This window comes from Staurois parvus, unplaced genomic scaffold (assembly GCF_062004578.1).
Source record: "Staurois parvus isolate SC_StPar_1 unplaced genomic scaffold, SC_StPar_1.0 ptg001171l, whole genome shotgun sequence".
Lineage (NCBI taxonomy): Eukaryota > Metazoa > Chordata > Amphibia > Anura > Ranidae > Staurois > Staurois parvus.
The window spans coordinates 672,640-693,655 of NW_028318967.1; the positions used below are offsets into that span (position 1 = coordinate 672,640).

Here is a 21,016-nt window from a genome sequence, read left to right on the forward strand (position 1 = left end):
TCATCTTAGAACAAAAGGTATTCATACGTCTTATTCCGTCACAAATACCAGGCATGTTCCTCATTTTATGGCAGAGATATGGAAACCATTTCTTTACTTCTTTATAGCCCAATAACCAGTTTGCATCCAGAACCACCACAATATGGTGAAAAAATAGCCTAATATTATACAGCTATTTATTCTAATTGCATACTATTCTAGGCTGTTGGCCAAATCCACCACAGCCTGAAAAGGCAGCAGTGTCCTCAATGTCCCTGCAGCTTTGAACCTCACACTTGTGGGTTGCAAGGAAGTAGTGGTGTTGCTATGGCTACTCAAAAATAATTAAGTTTGTATTTTATATTTTATTTTAATCTGGCAGGTCATTTATATTGCTGTTTACTTTCCACACACTATGTTCTATATTTCCAGTATGTGGTTTTACTATTTTATACAATATGCTTACTAATCTTTTGAAATTTGTGGCTTCTAGCCATTTTACTTACCTTTTTTTACATATTTAATATATTTTGTATGTTCTTGTTTTTATTGACTCGTATACATTTAGTACTGCCATTCCCCTAGTCCTTCTTTCCCAGTTATGACAATGTGGGACTGTCCACTCACATTACAGTCGTTAAAAAAACAGATCTACAGTGTAACCAAGACTCTTCGACTTGCAAAAGGCAGAGGAGTCCTCAAAATACATAGTCATAGAAACACCACTGCCCCAGAAGTGTGATCCGGCTCCAAACTGCAGGGATGCCGAGAATGCTTCTACCTCACCCTTGGCAGGTTTAATGCCTTGTTGCCTTGTGAAAAGACAGGGCAGGCTTCAATTCCCACATTGCCTCTCTGCTGGCCATGGTGAGCTGTCAGATCTGCACAGTATTTTGAAAACTTGCTACACTCCGTAACTTGTGAGTGCATTTTTATATTGGTTGTAACATTTCTTTATGCTTTTAATACAGGTATTTTGCACTCTTTCTTTGCTCTTATACATTATATTCTGCATCACAGTAGAGTCTGCTTTTATTATTATTATTATTATTATTAAAATTATTATTATTATTTTAGGGTTGTTGCTGAGAATGATTTTCTGCACAATCTTCTAAGCAAGGTCACAGCTCTAAAAGGAGATAGTGGGGGTCAAGGTAAATGAATGTCCTGTTATTGTGGAATGCAATTGTAAATATGTTTTAGCAGCTAAAGCATAGTTTCACTGAAGTAATTTATTTTAATGGCTGAAAATCATTTTGCAGTGCCAGCTTTTGGAGCACCGAGGCCTTTTTTCATGCATATTTCTAAATGAAGCTTTTTGCCTTGGGACAGGTTTCCATTATTCTGTTATCTATTGGTATATTACCACTGTGTTGATATGAATAAACTAAATACTTTAGTTATACGTTTTGTAAATTGACAACAAAAGTACTGATTGATATGGGAGGGTGGATATGACATCATGTCAAAAACAAACAACATTTCCCAGCTCACTTACCAGCTAGCCTGCAACAAAACTGATTTTACCCTATCTAACAGTTCATGTTAAAAAAACGAGGGGTTTAGTTTTCATACATTTGCAAATATATGTGTAAACTGCAGTGGCCACATCAAGGCACCCACTGTACTACAGTCCTAACTTTATAATTTTGAGTCTTGCAAGTTGGAGCAGTGGATAGATTAAGAGCAGGTTAGCCTGAAGGGAGCCCTCCTTAAAAGTACAGGAATGGACGGAACACCCAGCAAGGGCACAATGGCAGCTGAAGGTATCCAGTGTGTCCCCACACCAATTCATCAACTATACAAAAAAATAGCAACCACCTCACCCTATAACTAGCCTTTGCGAGAGCACAAGGAAGGGCAAGGCTTGCAAAAAAAAAACCAAAATTATCCAGTTCACTTACCAGCTAGCTTGCAACATATGACATGAGATATGACATCATACCTGATACAGCTTATGTACACCGATAACAGCCCATTGTCAATTTATAAGCTTAAAGTGGAGTTCCACTCACAATATAAAAAATAAAAGTCATCAGCTACAAAAACTGTAGCTGCTGACTTAAAAAACAGCCACTCACCTGTCCCACGATCCCGCAGTGTCCTCCCCGCAGCCCGTTTCACCAGCCGTCTGATGTTCCCGGCGCTGGCATCTTTAGTGTTGGCACCAAGCTGTGACAGCTTGTGGCTTCACAGCCGGGTGCCCACTGCGTATGCGCAAGTAGTGCTGCACTTCCTGAATGGCCTCGTAGTCTTTTGGGACCTGTCACGTGTCCCAGAAGACTACAGGGAGGGAGGGAAGGAGGACAACCTCCGCTTCTGATCTCCTAGGTGATCGCAGCGGAAGTGGGAGTGGGTACCTATCAATTTTGAGTACCCGCTACCCCCCCACTCCCCAAAGATGCCAATCCTTAATGGGGAGCAGGGGACCAGTCCTTAAAGCGGAACTTCCCCTAATTTATCACCAAGAGTTTAGTTTATCACCATCATTTACAGGGAGTTTAAGCATGCTACTTGTATTTATATTTGAGCATGTCTACTGCTATGGTATTATGTACTGTTGCTGTCTCTAATATCCCCTGTTCATCTTTCAGCATATTGTTTTGTTGTTTTCTTCTCTAACCTTCCTTTAGATTTTTAGAGAAAATGTTTAGGGAAGAGTTGTTGATGAATACATACCTTTAAAGCATATGTAAACCATTTGTGTGTGTATATATATATATATATATATATATATATATACCTTTTTGAATATGTAAACTCAACATTTCATATGTAAACCCAACATTTCAGATTCTTGATATGTACTTGCTGTTCCATGTACCTGCATAACAAAGTATCCAGTACTCTTTGCATTGCTTCCTTTGTGTAAAATCCCTGGTGTTCCTACCAGTCCCTTTGCTTTTCTATTAAAAAATGACCCCACTAGGCATGAGAGCAAAGCATGGTTTGAGGAACTGGGAAGAAGGATTGGGAGAAAATAGAAGCCTCTGAAGAGGGTAAACTCTGGTCTGTTTGGAAGGAATTTTGCTTGGTCTGCATTGCAAGAGGGTAATAGTTTTTATTCTCACAAGAGAGATGACACTATATATTTTCTTAGAGGGTAATGGTATTAGCCCATTTGGATGGTAACACTAGTGTGGAGTGCTGCACTTTATCACCTTTTGGAGTGTTGTTCACCACGGGTGATAGCCCTGGAGGAATCACTTTTAGTCTTCACGAGTGTTTTTCTTTATTGTAATGATAATACACTATATTGAGTTTTATTTTTTTGAGGTATTCTGAATTTGAGGTCCTGGATTGGAATTCGGCAAAGGGGACTGTTTCCTAAAACGTCTGAAAAGCACTAATTATTGGAAAGCATTGTTATTATTTTTTTTGGACATTTATTTTATTTTATTTTATTTTATTTTGACTCTATACATTTTGGACTTATATGTGGACATTTTTTCTTGATTTGGGTGTTTAATTTTTACTAGTGGGTGTGAGGGAGCATTGAAAAGATACTATTTATAAAGCATGGTTAGTTCTGTAGCTGTGCTGGGAGCTAATCCAATGATCAAGCTGGTGCTGGCATGCCCCCCACCACCTGCACAGCCATTCACTGGGAAGCACATGGAACAGCAGGCACATATCAGGAATATGAAATGTTGGGTTTCAATATTCTTGAAATGTGAAATAACTGAATAGTGAGAGGCAGACTGATACATGATATGAGGCAGAGCCGACCTCTTCAGCTAGCATGTCCATTCCATTACCTACTTTGCCAGAAATAACTACCCTATAACCCTTCCTCTTTATCCACCTCAAACTCCTAAAACACCCTTTAAACTACCTCTTTTCACAGATAAGTGATCTAACCACTATTTGATAAAGCTGAGGGTATTTTGATATGGCTATCCCTGTTCCTATGCCACTAGAGCTAGGAGCTCAGATAGTAACACCTCCTACTACATATAACTGACCATCAGCCACCCAGAAGAGTACTAAAAGAGTACAGAGGAGTACTAAAAGTTAAATTGTCCTTTAATTATGTACCTTTGTTGACTTTCCTGATTGATCCTTATACCCTCATACCCTGAAAATGGAATCCAAACTTGGAACAAGTTTTTTTGGGATAGTCACAATGATAAGCTCTCATGCCCTTCAACTGCAGTACTGATATTCCATAATTGCAGTGCCATGTATATACTGTATGTAATGGTATGATGGCCAATAAGCTGATCCATGATGTATGCACATTTTTTACTTGATGAAGGGATTACCACTTCTAATATCCATTACACACTGGTCTAGCACCAACTTGGCAGCCTCAAGTAAAGACACTGAAAGACTTGTTAACTAGATCTGTAAGCAGATAATGCCTTCTACTGCCACATTATTATTATTATACAGTACCACATAATTAAAAATGATGATGATTTATATTTTGCAGGACTGTGGGTAACTGTAAAAATGCTGGTTGGTGATTCTGTACAAATTCGCAAAGATTACCCTCATCTTGTAGACAGAGCTACAGTGGTAGCAAGAAAGCTGGGATTTCCTGAGATAATTATGCCAGGTATGTTGATAAGGCTATCATATAACACAACACCTTTGTGTTTAATACAATGACAACACGGTTAAAGCAAACTATGTCTACAATAAAAATTGTCAGTTATAACTGAATATTAACAATGGCCATGCTTCTTATGACCCAGAGTTTTAAAGTTTTTGCTACAGTTGCTGAAATAAGTGGAAGTTCTAGTATGTCCTATGCTCATGCAACTGAATACAATAAGTTGAATAACATGTATAAGTGCACAGAATGTGTAACTAAACAAAAAAAAAGGACATATATGCTTCAAGTTTCAATTCTCAATTGTTTCATCTTGTTTCTTTAAAATGCTGTGTACATTTATTCCCCATAATTATCTTAGAAGCTTTCCAGAAATTTCCATCTGCATTTGTTTCCTTCAAGCGCATGTTTACAATGAATTTTGCTCTCTCAATATGTCCCTTTGTAGCCACCCTTTCAGATGCACTGAGAGCAAAGACCACAAGTGTAAGTGATGTTGAGTAATGAGTCAAAGTGGCAGAACACATCCTGACATCCCTTTTTATGAGCATGTTCCTCACTGCTGGATGCTGAAATGGTGCAGAGTGGGCTGTGTTGATCAGTTGCTTGATTACTGTTCCAGAAGCAGGTATGATAGAATTTAATCAAGCAACAGATGGGCAGTCTACACAATCCATTGGCCCGTGCCCACCCTGGAGCATACACAATTAAAGGGTGCCAGGGCATGTGTTTTTCCACCCTGGCTCAAACAGAATAGCAGTACAGTGACTGGAGGAAGGAACAATGGAATATATTGTTTTGCAATCAGCAAAAGAGCCAGAAGTACTGAAAAAAAAGCAAAAAAAGAACCAGCAGCTGCAGCTATAAGGATAACCTGAGGATATTCACATATTTTCAGGCTATGATTTTTTCCTTAACAATTGTAATAAAGCATCTTAAATCAGTGATAAATGCTCTTTAATAATGCTCAATGTAATGAATGTTACTTTAGTACTCCTATAAATAATGGAATATTGGTGGAGGCATTTTAAAGAAAACAGCAGGTCCTTGTTTTAGTTAATTTTCATATTTTTGACAGGATGCACTCCTATGCACTTGCACTGCAGTTCATTTTTGATTTGCATTTCTGACATGCTTCCTGAATATAATGCACACTATATAGGGCTTTGCATAGGGTTGGCAAAGTCAATGCAACAGCCTCTAATTCACATTGATGGATTAAAGACATGCTTGTTAACACATTGTATATGAGCTAGCAACATTAAAAACAAATTGAAAAACACACAGGTGTGAATCATGCCTATCTCTCTCCAGATAATACATTTAATGTATATTTTATAGAATTCCTTTTTAGGTACTCTTAATGCAAACAGTCTTGACACAGTCACATTAATCTGTGAACGGTTAACACAATGCACATGCATTCCACGATGTATTAGTTTAAAATGTAATTTAAAGCAGACAGCTAAATCTACAGATGAAATACAAATAAATACATGCCAAAGGCATTCTATCTCTGTCCATCCAGTTCTGAGGTTTTCTGTACACAGCTCCATCACACACAGCATTACACCATTTTTCCGATTATAGACTTTAGAAGAAATACAGATGTGTCCTCTCTCTTCATCCCAGTCTGCTGACTGGAAAGTAAAGGCGCAACAGCAGACTAATTGGTCATGTATTTGTTCTCTCTATGGTATCTCCTTTCAATGTGATTCTTGTCAGTATATATATTGTGATTGCTGCTGAATATTTTATGTCTGCTGGGATTTTGACTATACATCATAAATCAGAAAAATGTGCAAAATTTTGCTTTAAAAGCCAAAAGCCATTTTTGTGCATACAGCTTTTATTAAGCTTTCAGATGAGCTCATTCTTTAACCACATGCCGCCCAGACACTGTATAAATACGGTGGCAGGGCGGCACGGCTGGGCAAAAGCACGTTTTAAAACGTGCGTTTTGTAAACAGGCCACCGCCCTACCTGTCCCGCCGATAACAGCCGCGGATGTCAGTCGCAGGGGCACAGCCGGTCGTTCCTGGCCATGTCCCGGCGATCGGCGGCAATCGCTGACAGAGAGCACAGCTGCAGTAGCTGTGCTTTCTGTCAGTTCCCTGACAGCTCCAGGACATGGTGATAGGGACAGAAGAGTTTCTCTCTCCCGATCAGAGGTGTTCCCTGCAGTACACACCCCCGCCCCCTAGTAAAACACTCCCCTCACACAGTTAACCCTTTCCCTGAATAATAAACTTAACCCCTTCCTCCCCAGTGCCATTAGTACAGTGTCAGTGTTTTTTTTTTTGCACTGATCACTGTATTGATGTCACTGGGGATGTCAGTGACCCCAAGTCAGTACCCCCCAATGTCAGAATGTCCGCCGCAGTCCCGCCATAAGTCGCTGATCGCCGCCATAAGTCACTGGTCGCCGCCATAAGTCGCTGGTCGCCATTATTAGTATAAAAAAAACCTAAAAATCCCAGTATCTTTCCCGCCAGAAATTTATGACTAAATTTGATTTTTAATTTTTTTTTTACTGGACATGTTTTATAGCAAGTCCAAAATATTGTTTTTTTCCTCAAAATTGTCAGCCTTTTTTTTTATAGCGCAAAAAATAAAAACTGCACAGGCGATCAAATACCACCGAAAGAAAGCTCAATTTGTGGGAAAAAAATGGATGTAAATTTCATTTCATTTATGTACCGTATTGCATGACCACACAATTGTCTGTTAAACTAGTGCAGCGCTGTATAGCAAAAAAATGGCGTAAATTGCAGTATCTATACCATAGTTTGTAGACGCTATAACTGTCACACAAAGCAATCAATATACACTTATTGGGATTTTTTTTACCAAAAACATGTAGCAGAATACATTTTGGCCTAAATTTATAACCAACTTTGAGTTTACTATATATTTTTTATAGCTGAAAGTAAAAAATATTGTTTTTCTTCAAAATTTTTGGCCTTTTTTTGTTTATAGCGTGAAAAATAAAAAGCGAACAGGTGATCAAATACCACCGAAAGAAAGCTCTATTTGTGTGAAAAAAGGGACGTAAATTTTGTTTGGGTGCAGCATTGCATGACCGCGCAATTATCAGTTGAATTAGTGCAGCGCCGAGTAGCAAAAAGAGGCCTGGTCATTAAGGGGGGTAAATCCTCTGGAGGTCAAGTGGTTAATCAGCATAATAGACAAATGAAATACATTCAAAAGAAGTATTTTTTTCTTTCAAAGGATTTGCAATTCTTTTTAGCCTATTTTGTGATCCAGGTACCCCTGCCGGACAGCTCACTCAGGTCAAGTAGACCCATACAGACTATAGTATAATAAACAATACGTTCTATGATTCGACTTTGTCAGCACAACTATGAGGCCAATTAAAGAACAACAGTGCAAGCTACCATTACATATTAGTCATACTATACCTGCAGATTTATGGAACTTTATCTTAGTGAAAAGGCGATTAGCTAAGGTGAATTTTTTTATCTTGCAGAGTATTTTTGTCATTTTTAGTAGAGAGATTAACACTGGTGCTGATGGATGGGATGGGTGCTGATATATGCTAAAGCCAGCATGTAAATGACATTTTGAACTCAGATGGTTTGCTCGTGTCTGCCTATGGTGGATTTTAACCTTTTCTCGCTCTGATTTTCACATATGGGGTCAAATCACTTGTACTGTTATAGGTTTCTGACTGATATATACGGTCACTAAATGTATTATACAGTATTGGTAATGATCAGTTAAGTAAGTAGCAATGCCACTGTTATAATTTTTTTTACTTTGCTTGCTAGTACATGATGCTTTGAAAAATTGGTGAAGAAATAATTGCTAGTAATAATGTGGAATCATTCTGTGTAGTTTAGCTACATCTACGCTTATCATTTATTTTAGGCAAGAACTAGGCTTAAAATTTATGATAAACAATAATAATACATTGGTTTAAAGTGACGGTCCAAAGTGAACCACAAACCTAGAAGCACTGAAAAGTATAACACTGTTTTCTTGGAACAAAAAGTATTATAATGCCAGTTAAACTCCAATCAAAATATACTTATTCTTCATTTTAAGATAATATGTGGAAGCTTGCCTGCCATTTCTTGCTTCAGAGGCCAACTCTACATACAGAATTGATGGTGTATAGTACGCATGCATTTTATTCTTGAGTGTCTGAGTGTATTAGTGCTTATCAGTGCAAGATATAGAAACCTTGCCATTGTTCAGTTTACTGTGGGCATAGGCCAAATTGCATTTAATAAGGGTTAGGTGATCTTGGTAGTGGTGGTGGTGGTGGGGAAGTAGTAAAGTACATGAGGGAATAATGTAGGCTACCATTGCTGATCTTTCCTTTTAACAATTTCTGCTAACAAAAATGCTGATGATTTGAATCAGTTCTTTGTGAGTCCCAAAATCTTTTAGAATTCAGTTGTACCATTTGCCTACTTTTAAAATAGTTTTTAGGGTTTTTTTTACCATTACACAGCCTCCCTAGAAGGCAGGTTAGAATGACACACAAAGACAATGGTTTAGTAAATATGAAAAAAAGGGGTTCACTTGTTGGCAGGAAAAAGTAAATATAAACTCAGCTATAGTTCATATTTACTTGACTTACAAAATAAAACCATTTAGAAACTAATTTTATCTATGCCCAAATGTTTATTTATTTATTTTTTAGTTGTGGATAGAGTGGGGATGGATTAGAACTCCTGCTGGTTTTTTTACTCCATGGGACTGCGTTAGAGATATTTTCCTTCACTTCCTGTTCTGGGGATAATCTTTCACAAGACAGGAAGTGAGGAAAAATCTGTAACAGCGAAACAGACAATAATAAAACAGTGATGGTGATTCTAGTATTCCCCTTCCTAAATCAGTATTATACCCAAAAACAAAAAACTATTATATTGCAGCTTACCATTTCTTGAATGGTAGCTTTATTTGTTTTTTGGCTTTTTTAATTTCACCTGGTAATCCTGCCAGTAAGTCTGTTATTTTTCAACAAACCAAACTATTTAGCAAAAGTTTCAGTTATATTGTTGAGACAAACCATTTAATTAAATCCTTTATCCCAAAAGTTTAAAAAAAACTGTAACTTTTTTAAAAGTGCTAGCTAGAGTTCTGTTAAGTTGTTACTCAAGTCTATATTTACTAGCACATCTAACACTATCCTCTCCGCAGATTGACAATGAAGGTGTCTTTATTACTCCTCCATCCTGAGTGGAGACACCCTAAGACAGGAAAGTGTGTTAGTGGATAGATCACCAGGTAAAAATAAAGGAAAAAAGGCATTACGAAAAAAAAGAAAGCAGCCACCACATTTAAGGATTCGTAAGCTACTCTATATGAAAGATTTGGATATGGATATATGGCTTGGCTCAGAACAAACCAATAAACCCAACAGAAGTTCTAGCCAAAACTAAAAAAATTAAGAAAAATGCATCAAAAAAATTATATGTAATTACATATATATTCATTTTAAAAGGTATTGCTTATATCTTTGGCAAACAAAACTAATTGTGTTTTTTTTATTATAACCTATTAAATTTATATTTTGCATACAGGTGACGTAAGAAATGATATTTACATTACTTTGCTGAGTGGAGATTTTGACAGAGCCACTCAGAGGAATGTGGAGGTGATCATGTGTGTCTGTGATGAAGATGGGAAAGTAATACCTGTAAGTATTATTTTTTTAAATTATTACGTTTTCAACTAATTTAAGATTATAACTGGTTTAAAAAAATTAATGCACAACAACATAATACAGGCAATTATATGTGAGGTGCAGTATCAGAAACCCTATTTTATTTTAAGTTGCTGCTTTGAGTATAACTTTTCTCTCTTGTAAACACTGTAGATTGCAGTTATTAGGTAGGAAGCATAGCTGGGAAAAACATTAGTGATATTGCATGTGATTAAGGCATACTTTATATGGGATATTGTGAATTATTAATATTATTATTATACAGTATTTATAAAGCGCTAATAGTTCGCTCAGCGCTGTACATTACAAAGGGGGACAGAACATGTGAGAGAACAATAACAATACAGTGCAAAACATGAGGGGATCAAGGGCCCTGCTCTTTCGAGTTTACAATCTAGGAGTTAAGAATTAAGAATTAGTTCATGCAGAGATAATTGACTACTCTGTTTTAGTGAAAACTCATTGAATATTGTGCAACACCTTTACTGAAACTAAATGTAAAATACAAACACTCTGTGAGATAATATCCCAGGTGGAGATTAACCCATGCTTTACTTTGGGGATGGGTCAATCTTCCTGGGTCTGATTCACCCAGGGTTTGGCAATTTATTAAAAAAAGTTCTCTGAACCCAAACTTATAGGACAAAGCAATTGAAGTCTTTGGGGGTGACTCTTATTGTTTAATTCTGGTCAAGTCTACTGTCAAAAAGGCATGGTAAGCTGGGCATTTCCATGAGGGACATGTACCAATGCTAACAACAATAAAAGAGAAAAAAAAATACTTTACAACGGACAGAGGGTCTTTTCATTCACTTCGAGGAAACATTGAAAATACACAAATCCTTTAAGTGTTTGGAGGAGGCCTTAAAGCTGTACATGGTGTTGCAAAACAGCAAATAGAAATTGGCCAGTAGTTTGCTGTGGCTGTCCCTGTTCTCACTGATGCAAAACTGTGCTGCCTCTAGCCAATTTCTATCAAGTTTTCATTATGAGTTAAGCTGACAAAACAGTCAAATTGGCCAGTAGATGGATCATTTTAAAATGGACGTCTAGGCCTAGATTTACTAGAGACAGACAACATAGGTTGGAGCCTTACAGCTTTACAATTTTAAATGCTGATTGAAGGTACAGCAGTATCAAATTAGCAGTAACAGACTGTTTTAATTGTGCACCCACAAAAGAAAGTGCAGGGACAGCTGGGAGGAATGCGGCCACACAGAGGAGCATGGTGCTCATGGAGCCATGATGGCCTGCAAAACCTTTTAATGGTTAATTACCAGTTGTCATTGCCATTACCATTAATGCAGAACATGCAAAAACAAGATATGGCCTTTTCACGTGTTAAAAACATTCCAGCTTTTGGTGTTTATGATACTGTCCAGGCCTAAGTGAATACATCCATTCCTCTGACATCTCCCAAGCCAAAAGTCCATTGGCCAAGCTTTATGACATGTTGTAAATGTTTTAGCAAGTAGTAGAAAGCAGGCCACGTTACTGACTGAGCTTTTATCTTTCACTGCAGATCCAAAATGATTCTTGCTCTTTGAAGAATGTTACAATGTTTATAAACTCTGTTTCATCCCTGTCTAGAAAGGCAATGGGCATCACAGACCTGTCTCAAAGGTCAGAATGGTTACAGTAGATACTGAAAGTGGTTCTTGTGTCTGTGAAAATATGTGGTGGCAGCCATTATTGTGTGTGTAGAGGATTAGCTACAATGTTTAAGAATAAGTTCACCTTTTAACAAAAAAATAATAAATGCACATTTTTTGCATGTATTATTTTTATTTCTGGAGCCTCTACAGCATTGCACCAGTGATCAGCAAATCGCTGATGCCATGCAGGGTTCCTGCAGACCTGTCAGTGTATCTGTATGCCCGTACATCATATTGGCAAGCAGATACACTCACTCTGACAGGAAGACTCAATGGACTACCACAGTATTCCGCAGCACCATGGTAGTTCATTGAGAACTACAAGCTGACAGCCGCAAACACTGTCAGAACTTGTAGTTTTCTCATTTACAGAATACTGTAAATGAATGACGTGGCCAGGGTGCGGAGCCCCGCATGGCCACATTTTAATAAAAGTGTGACAGCTTGTAGGAGGAGAATATCCCCTGCTAGCTATAACAAAGGGGAATAAGGGGGGTTTGGGGGCTGGTCCATTCGTAACATGTTACTTGTTACACCCTGAATATTGGTGTAACTTGTTAAAAAGTGAACTTATCCTTTAACCAACCACAGTGCTGACTGCTTTCAGTCTGCTGGCACTAATATTTTTGTCCTGTGAGCTAGAAAATCTCAGTGCAGGACAAGGCTATGAGTGCCATTGTCACATAGGGCACTTTGGCTTTGTCGAGGATATGCAAAAGAACATCTGATTCTCTTGCTTTTTAAGGGAAAGTATCTGTTTGAACCTGCCCTTGACAATGCCCAGCGCTCAACTTTAAGAGAGCTAATTTTCCAAGGCTGAGAGCTGCTTTCCAAGACTTAGACTGGGAGGGAATATTGGCATCAATGAACACAACACAGAAATGGGAGTTCTTCAAAAAGACTGTATGTGAACACGCTGCAAAATAAATTCCCATGGGCAACAAGTTTAAAAGGCTAAAAATCAAACCTATGTGGCTTATGGCCAAAGTTAAAAAGGCTATAAATAACAAGAAAAGAGTTTTTATTAAATATAAAAATGAAGGAATGCTATTATCATTTAAACATTACAAAGAATATAACAGAATATGCAAAAAGGAAATAAAGCCCACAAAAATTGAAAACAAACGACAGATTGCAAAACATGGCAGGAAAAACCCCCAAAAATTCTTCAAATATATTAATAGTAAAAAGGTCAGGTCTGAGCATGTAGGCCTTTTACAAAATAATCTAGAGTGGGTGACTGGGGACAAAGAGAAGGCAAATTTATTAAACACCTTCTTCAGCTTTGTGTATATAAGGGAGCATGGGGGAGCTCTTGTCCATAATGGGCATGGTATTGACACAGCTCCAGATGATCCACATTGGCTCACAACTGATATGATCCAGAAATATTTAGACAGAAAAAAGGTGAATAAAACACCTGGACCAGGTGGCATATACCCACAGGTCCTTAAAGAATTGAGCTCTGTCATTTCAAAGTCATTGTTTCTAATTTTTTGGGACTCTTTAATGACTGGCATAGTACCACTGGATTGGCGTAAGGCCAATATGGTGCCTATGTTTAAAAAGGGGTCAAAATCTTTACCAAGTAATTATAGACCTGATAGTTTAGCTTATATACTGTAGTTGGAAAGATACTGGAGAGTTTAATAAAAAACCACATAGATGAGTTCTTGCTGGGAAAAAATATTTTAAGCAACAGACAGCATGGATTCATGAAAGCCAGAAGTTGTCAAACAAATCTGATTTCTTTTCATGAGGAGGTGAGCAAAACCTTGGACAGAGGGGTGGCAGTGGACGTGGTATACTTGGATTTTGCAAAAGCATTTGACACAGTTCCCCACACATAGCTAATGTGTAAGGTAAAGTCTACAGGCTTGGAAAAATCCATATGTAAATGGTTAGAAAACTGGCTAAAAGATAGTATTCAGAGAGTAGTGGTAAATGATTCATACTCTGAATGGTCTAGGGTTGTCAGTGGTGTACCCCAAGGTTCAGTGTTGGGACCCTTACTTTTTAATATATTTATGAACGATATAGGTTCTGGGATAAAAATACTATTTCAGTCTTTGCAGATGACACCAAGCTGTGCAGTGGAATAACGTCCTTACAGGATGTCTCCAATTTACAAGCTGACCTGAATGCACTTTTTAATTGGGAAACTATGTGGCAAATGAGGTTTAATGTTGACAAATGTAAGGTTATGCACTTGGGGGCTAAGAATATGCATGCATCATACATACTAGGGGGAGTACAACTGGGGGAATCAATGCTGGAGAACGATCTGGGAGTTCTGGTAGATCATAAGCTTAATAATGGCGTGCAATGCCATGCTGCAGTTTCTAAAGCGAGCAAAATCCTTTCTTGTATTAAAAGAGGTATAGACTCCAGAGAGAGAGAGAGATATCATTTTACCCCTGTACAAATCCTTAGTAAGAAATCATCTGGAATATGCAGTTCAATTTTAGGCACCAATTCACAAAAAGAACATTAGGGAGCTGGAGACAGTACAGAGGAGGACAACCAAACTGATAAAAGGCATGGAGGAGATCAGTTATGAGAAAAGATTAGAGGAATTTAATTTATTCTCTCATGAGAAGAGGACATTAAGGGGGGATATGATCAACATGACCTCCTGCTCTCTAGCTCCCTCGTCTCCTCCTCCCATGCTCGTCTCCAGGACTTCTCCAGAGCTTCCCCCATCCTCTGGAACTCTCTACCAAAATTTATCAGACTATCGCCTACTCTGCCCACTTTTAGGCGATCTCTGAAACCGATCTCTTCAGGGAAGCCTATCCTGCCCTCAGCTAATAATGGAATCTTCTACTCCTCCTACCAGTCCATCCCCTGCAGTTACTACCTTTTGTACCACTAGCCCCTCCCTCTTAGATTGTAAGCTCCAAGGAGCAGGGCCCTCCTAACCCTCTTGTATTGAACTGTAGTGTTGCTGTATTGTCTCCCGTTATATTGTAAATCGTTGGGCTAATAATAATAAATACATCAGTGGTTCATATAGTGAATGCGGTGTAGAGTTATTCACCTTGAGGTCATCACCGAGGAGAAGGGGGGCACTTTTTACATCTGGAGGAAAATAAATGTAATCTCCATACATGGAAAGGTTTCTTCACATTAAGAGCTGTGAAAATGTGGAATAGACTCCCTCAAGAATTAGTTCTGGCCTGCTCAGTGGATTGCTTTAAAAAAGGCCTGGGTTCTTTCTTGGATACACAGAATATAACTGGTTACTAAAATTTATAGGTAAAGTTGATCCAGGGAATATCCGATTGCCTCTCTGGGATCAGGAAGGAATTGTTTATCCCTGCAGGAGCAAATTGGATTATGGATTGGGTTTTTTGCCTTCCTTTGGATCAATGGTGTAGGATTATAACTTTTTTTTTTATTTGGTTGTACTGGATGGACTTTTGTCTTTTTTTCAGCCAGACCAACTATGTAACTATGTAATTTAATTTCCAGTGCTATTGATGTTTGGAATTTGTGCCTGACTCAGTGCAGGAGATCTGTGAATTGGATGGAAAAAACTCAACATTGATCTATTGCTGCTGTAGCACTAATAGGCATTCAGAGTCTATGTCTCACTCAAGTCACGGATCAGATCTCAAAGCCAGAAGCTCTCTATCTCACCTTTTTATCCTTGTGCATGAAGGTGCACCCCTACTTTGGCAGTTTTGAGCCTGTTTGTGCATCCTACTGGACACACTGATACTTTAGATCCATGCAATTTGGATGCTCTGGCTTCCCTTATAGCTTCCTCTTTAATCCAAACATCTTCAGCTTTTACTCCTCAATCTTTGGGTATTTATACACCACAATGTGCTTGTTTCCAGGTTTGTTTGAGTTCCCCACACCCTAGGATCACTGATTCTTACTTTGATAGGAGCTTATTATTAGGAATAGTATCCCACTCACTCTGCTTTCCACGGAGGAGTCCTTTTCTATCACGCATGAACACACCACTTGCAGTGTTCGATTCTCTTAAGCCCCATCCCACTCCTAAGAAACCTCTTGATCTGCAAGGTTGAGAAGAAATTCCAACTGCTCCCCTCCATGGTGAGGACCTGACTTTTCATTGTCCCCCAGCATTTTTTGGCCCTGCTCACAGTACTAATACTTACGTCCACCCTGGTGCCTCGTTCTGGCATCCCCATTGTGGAACACTCAGGAGACCTTTCTTAATGAGAGTCAGTTTTCTAGATTTTTGTTATGCATGCAAGCCAAAGGTCCTATTGTCTGTAGTTTTTCTCTAGATATGAATTAATACCCTTTTGGGGTTTGGGGAATTACTTTGGGGAATTATTTGACTACTCTTTGAGTCAAATTCTACAGAACAGTTCTCAGTTCATTGGGAAATCTCCCTGTTGGCCTGTCTATTGATCTGACCTTCACTGTACTTCATCTGGAGGCTAAAAAGTCTTTACCTCCGAAAAGATTTCTGATGTTCTCCTGTGACAAATTGGGTGACCTACTCCTTTTATTGGATAGTGTTAATTATGTAATTTGTGATGACACCTTCTTCTTTTCAAACTTCTCTTCTGATGATTCGCACTTTGCACAATGATGGTTCTGCTGGTGAGTGCCCCTCCTTTAGTTCTTTCAAGGAAGTATACATCACTGGAAGGTCCTGTACGCCCCTGGAGGGTACACAAGCAGGACACACTGCTACCCTGCTACTGATTTCCCATAAGGTCTAAGTGGGTAAGTTCTGGAGTCTTCCTAGGACCTTATTATTAGAAGATGAATCTGCTTCTGTGACTGAGCTGCGGTTTTCTAAGGAAGTTTCCTTAAATTCCTTCTCCCTTCCAGTTCAGGTATATATTCCTAATGCTAGAATTAAGTTTCTTATCCCACGTTCTTCAGTGGACATTTCTGCTTTTTGCAGGTATAGGTTGGATGATTCTCACCCTTCTGGTCTTGATTTTCTTTTATGACACTTTGCATTACTATTATTCTCATACCTGCCTACCCTTATACAGGTGTTGTTGATCACTCCTCCCTCTCAGTAATAAGTATTCAAGGTTAATACCTTGATTTTTTTGCAGCTTAAGGGTTTACTTTCTCTTCTCTCCGTTTGAATTTAGGTGATGAGTGCTCTCACATACATGAATATCTCTCTTAAAGAGGAACTTCACCCCTGTCATAAAAATTACAACAAAGACAGCTATACAAATGCTTAGTAATAGCCACCTACAACAGTAGATAAAGATAATTGTAGACTTTTTCTTTTCATCCTCCTTCCCACAGTGGCCGTTTTCATTAAGGGAAAATGAACCCCTTACTTCTTGGAGCTCTGCTTAGAACTCTAGGTCTGCCTCCTGGAACATGTGACAGAAACTTCTCAGGATGCATCTGTCATCAGTGCCTCACATAACCAGAAGCAGAAAAACAGTAGTTGTAAGTAAAAGCAAAAATTTTTAAAAAAATGAATGTAATATGATTTCACAGCAGCATGCAGAGCAGCATGCTGATGTGATTTTTTAGTGAAAGGGGGAAGGTCCCCTTTAAGAGATTAGTTATCCATCAGATAAACATTTTCTCTCTCTGAAGTCAAGGGTCAGGAGTGTTCAACTTAAGCCTTCAGCTGTTGTCTGACTTGTTCTTTCTCTGGACAGTTTCTGTCTGTCCAAGCTTAATTTCCCTGAAGTAAAGGGTTAGGTATGCTAGGTTTAAGCCTTTCCTACAGTTGTCCAAACAGTTTTTTTCACTAAGGGACTTTTACATGTTCCCTTAAAGATCTGTTTTATGTTTGCTAATTGAGGCCCATGGTTCATTCACATAACAGTTTCTTTTGATCCTTGGTTCTCTTGCATTGGGCATGGCAATTTCCATATTGGTTGGCCCTTCTTCATCTAGCCTTCATCCAAGCACTGATTCCTTCAGATACTCTTGTAGTATGATTTACACATCTGTTGTATCTTATTGTGGCAATTACCAACCCATTAGTTAGACTGTTTCAGATGTCCCCTCATTTAGGCATTTTTTTCCTGTGTCCCTTAATGGATGACAAAAAAAACAAGATTTAGTACTTACCAAATAATCTCTTTCTTGAAGTCCATTGAGTGGCACAGGTCTTGCTTCCTCTGTTATTGGTTGTTTATAAAAACTGAAGCATGGCAGTTGGAGGCCAGGCTATATGGAGGCTAGTTTTTGTTTGCCAATGTCCCAACCTTCTGTAGGCTGCAGTATGACCCTGACTGTTTAAGAATTTCTACAGTTACTGTGTCTCTTATAAGGGTTGAACAACAGCATTTTCCAGTAAGTACAAAAATCTTATTTTAGTTCATCCAAAATTGGCGGAATTTCATGATCATCATGTAATGTGTGCTGGCCATATGCGGCTTGAATTTCAGTTGATTCCTGTTGAATTTGCTGAAATTCGCATCATTAGTGGCACTGTCAGCAACATCCAGCTTGTCAAACTTTGATCCTAAAATTGAAGTATTTTTGGCTGAACAATGACTGCAGCCAACTGGATGTATTCACTGTTTGAGTTGTCTGAGAGCTGCAGGAAAGGTGGCTGTCAGAATACACTAGCTGGCAGGGGAGATTCCTCCATTCATGATGTTTGGCAAGGATGGAACAATCCTTTGATTTGTCTTGTTCAGGCTGCAGGGCAAATCAAGGGAAATTTTAATGTATAGAGCTAGCCTTAGGTTTTCTATAGACAAGCACAAAGAGCTAAAGTTGATGAAAGTTATACCATTGTACATACTGTAGTTGTACATGGGTGTTTAGAAAGCCTATAATTTATTTATTGGTTACATATTTAATAAGGCAACAATTAACTGTTACTATTTTTATTCCAAAGTAAAAAAAAATGTGTTTACTTCTCTTTTCATCAGAATGCAATCTGCATGGGAGCAGGTGACAAGCCAGTCAGTGAATATAGATCTGTGCTCTATTATCAGATCAAACAGCCACGCTGGATGGAAACCATAAAGGTATGGGGGGGGGGGGTTGGGGAAGAGAACACAAAAATACTTACTAAAAATATTCCCATCCATCTCAGTAAACCAAGAATACAGAACAGCTATGTGATGGTTGCACAGCAATTCTGTTCTTGTGCCTCAGTGCATGTTTCAGAAATATTATGAAAAATGCTCAAATTTCAAATCAATGTGCCAGCTATGTGTAAGAAAGTGAACGTGAAACACGTGCATGCACGCCTGCAAAACTTTCTTACCTGTGACAGTATCAAAACTGCACCACCTTGCAGAACTCTCCTCTGTCAATTCCGCTGTGAGCTGATGAATGTCAAACATGTTTTGGTTCACAGGAGGATTTGCAAACATAGCCTGCAATATGGAAATGCCACAAAATAGTGTCTGAACCTCATTGAAGTCTATAGGAACTGCATCTTGTAATTTTCATAGCCTTTTTGAAGGACATTTTTCAAGCTTTCATAAAAAGGGCATGGGTATCTGGACACTGTCATGGGGAACATGTACCAGAGCATAAAAAAAGTTTTAAACAATACTCCAGAAAGAGTGACATTTAAAAAAACCCTGTTGCAGCTAAACAACAGTTTCTTCCTGCTGGCTTCTGTTTGTAAACAAAGTGGAGCACCAATGACGTCCACTAACCACTTGTCCTCCTGAGGATCTACCCCCTTTCCTTACCAGGCCATTTTTTGCGTTAAATTTATGTCTTTTTTCCCACAAATTGAGCTTTCTTTTGGTGGTATTTGATCACCTATGTGTTTTTTATTTTTTGCGCTATAAAAAAAAAAAAAGTCTGACAATTTTGAGAAAAAAATAATATTGTTTACTTTTTGCTATTAAACATGTCCAGAAAAAAATTTAAAAAATCAAATTTCATCAGAAATTTACACCAAAATGTATTCCTCTACATGTCTTTGCTAAATAAAAATCCCAGTATGTGTAAATTAATTGGTTTACGTGAAAATTATAGCGTTTGCAAATGGCGGTATAGATACTGGATTTTTTTTTCTTTACTAGTAATGGTGGCGATCAGTGACTTAAGGCGGGACTGCAGGAATGCAGGACTGCAGTGGGCATTCTGACACTGGGGGGAACTGGCGTGGTGTTACTGACATCCCCAGTGACACCAATATAGTGATCAGTGCTAAAAAAAAAAGCACTGACACTAATGGCACTGGGCAGGAAGGGGTTAATATCAGGGGCAATCAAAGGGTTAATTGTGTACAGGAAGTGTTTTACATAGGGGGCTGTGTGTGGGCTTTACTGTAAACAAAAGCAGTCCTCCTTCGGAGATGCTTGGTAATCACCAGTCGCCGCCAGGTAATCACTGGCCTGGACCCGGTGATTGACAGCCATGGCCGCGAATAGCGGCACGTGTAGGACGCGCACGCGCCCCCTACCCGGAAACACAAAATTACGTATGTACTGTATACGTGATTTTGAGCACCCCTGCCACCTTGTAGCAGTATATCGGCTATAGGGCGGTTGGGAAGTGGTTAATGCTCACTGCCTTTCCCTTTGCTGTATGCTTGGATAAGGGTCTGGATGTATTTGGGGGCAACCCCCATGTAATTTTTTAGTTTTTTGGATGGGGTTCCCCCTAAAAATCCATATCAGACCCCTGTCTTGGATAAGTAATTGCTTTGGATTTGGGGAGGTGGGCCATTTTTTTTCTTTGTTTTTTTTATGTCAGGTCCATATAAAAAGCTGTCATTAATTGGAATATTAATAACAACACTGCCACGAAATACTGTAAGTTACGTCTGGCTTCAGGTTTAGCAGGTGGACAAACTAGCTAAACATGGCTGTTTAGATTGACTATTCTGCAAACTGTGCACACTTTGGGTTTGGTTCAACTCATTATAGACCCAAACCCAAGGCTTATCCCTAGTGTTTACATCAGAGGGAGGTAATTTCTATATTGCCGTACAGGATGTAGTATCCAGCAACTGATTTGTTTTCCCGACAGCTTGGCGTGAATTACAATGTAACATCATACTAGTCCTCCTCCTTTGTATGCAGCATTATTAAAAACCTGTGGACAGCTGTCAAGTCAGTGCTTAGGTATTTAGTTAGTGTGTTTTCTTTGCACTGCCACATAACAGAGATGTTGTTATAGGTGGCAGTTTGTGAGACTGACCGATTGAACAGAGGAGATATGTGGCAAGAA

The 21,016-nt window shown here is 38.7% G+C and overlaps 1 protein-coding gene across 1 annotated transcript in view; it reads left to right on the forward strand.

Moving 5' to 3' along the window:
* Positions 1–21,016, forward strand: part of DOCK2 (dedicator of cytokinesis 2) — a gene marked incomplete at its 3' end in the record, with an annotated part of 155,240 nt that overhangs the window by 91,552 nt on the left and 42,672 nt on the right. Inside the window, exons 12-15 of the mRNA XM_089659610.1 lie at positions 1,057–1,133; positions 4,415–4,540; positions 10,093–10,208; positions 18,748–18,846. Coding sequence (XP_089515736.1) covers positions 1,057–1,133; positions 4,415–4,540; positions 10,093–10,208; positions 18,748–18,846 — 418 coding nt within the window. The remainder of the gene's footprint in view (positions 1–1,056; positions 1,134–4,414; positions 4,541–10,092; positions 10,209–18,747; positions 18,847–21,016) is intronic.